Source organism: Amphimedon queenslandica, unplaced genomic scaffold (assembly GCF_000090795.2).
Source record: "Amphimedon queenslandica unplaced genomic scaffold, v1.1 AMPQUscaffold_10044, whole genome shotgun sequence".
NCBI classification, from domain to species: Eukaryota; Metazoa; Porifera; class Demospongiae; order Haplosclerida; family Niphatidae; genus Amphimedon; species Amphimedon queenslandica.
The window spans coordinates 3,921-5,042 of record NW_003549685.1 but is presented as its reverse complement, the minus strand read 5'-3'; the positions used below and the strand labels follow the sequence as shown (position 1 = coordinate 5,042).

Sequence of the window (1,122 nt, the reverse complement as noted above, 5' to 3'; positions counted from 1 at the left end):
CCAGCTTTTTCAGTATGCTAATAAGAAAGTGCTTGAGTGTTTCATTGTCTATATGGGACAATGCATAGCACACTTCAGTAAGATACTCAATTGGATTTGAATGACAACTGAGAGTATTTTGAATGTGAACTGTCATTTTGTTGGCTTTTCTATAGTCATCTAAACCAGTTACATTAGATACTTCATTTCTTAATTGTTCAGGAATCACTTTTGCAGCAAACAGTCTATCAGCAACACGTACTACATCTAATGAGATGCATTGGGTAATATCAGCTGAATGTTCACGAAACAAGTCTCTAGGACAAACTAAAAGACAAAATGTAAACAAGAATAAAAATCAATTCATTTTAGCAACCTTCTGTATCTACTGCAGCTGTGCCATGGGACGAAGAACTTTTATGGGATTCTACAAGATAATGTTTAATACAAACACACATCAAATTGATTGATTTACCAGTTTGAGATGATACTTTGCTGCTAGTGTTTTGTATTGTGTTATTCAGTTCAACAACCTACCGGCATACATAGTTTACAAAGATGTAATGTTACTTACCTTCTTAGACCAGTACAATTGCTTCTCGTTAAACTCCACTATTCTGCCATTCACACACTTAGTTGCACTTTCATTAAAGTCAATCACAGCAGGATGAGGTACTCCAGTACATGTACATGGTACTCCAAACTCATGTTTTGACTTGTAAGTGTAATGGAGTGATTGTGTCACTGTGACTAGTCCTTTGTGTAATGATGACAGTAAATCACTTGTTGACAGCTGTGAGCCTTTTATTTGCTGAACCCACACTTCAAGGTAAGTAGCATGACTGATTAAGGTAACAGTATCATGGTATTTTCCAACATGAAAGGTAATCCTGTTACGATATTGATCATTACCAGTTAATTTCCATTCCAATACTTGATCTGTCTTCTGATCAAGAAGATACACTACTAGACAACAGAAAACACCAACAGGAGTATAACCACACTCAAAACATATCAATAAAGGAACTGGACTAACTGACCCATCTCTCTCCTCTTTTTCTACATCTGCTGGTTTTAGAGCACAAGGCATAAAGTAATATTTGACAGCTTTTCGACCAACTTTATCTTTCATAGGACCAGCTA

General features: G+C 36.0%; 1 protein-coding gene across 1 annotated transcript in view; it reads right to left on the bottom strand.

The window, feature by feature from the left end:
* Positions 1 to 73: 73 nt before the first annotated feature.
* The window catches only part of LOC105315477 (ankyrin-1-like), a gene marked incomplete at its 3' end in the record, with an annotated part of 4,901 nt that continues 3,852 nt past the window's right edge, over positions 74 to 1,122 (bottom strand). The window contains exons 2-5 of the mRNA XM_020006342.1: positions 554 to 1,119; positions 455 to 512; positions 356 to 406; positions 74 to 306 (exon numbers count right to left, since the gene is read on the bottom strand). Coding sequence (XP_019861901.1) covers positions 74 to 306; positions 356 to 406; positions 455 to 512; positions 554 to 1,119 — 908 coding nt within the window. The remainder of the gene's footprint in view (positions 307 to 355; positions 407 to 454; positions 513 to 553; positions 1,120 to 1,122) is intronic.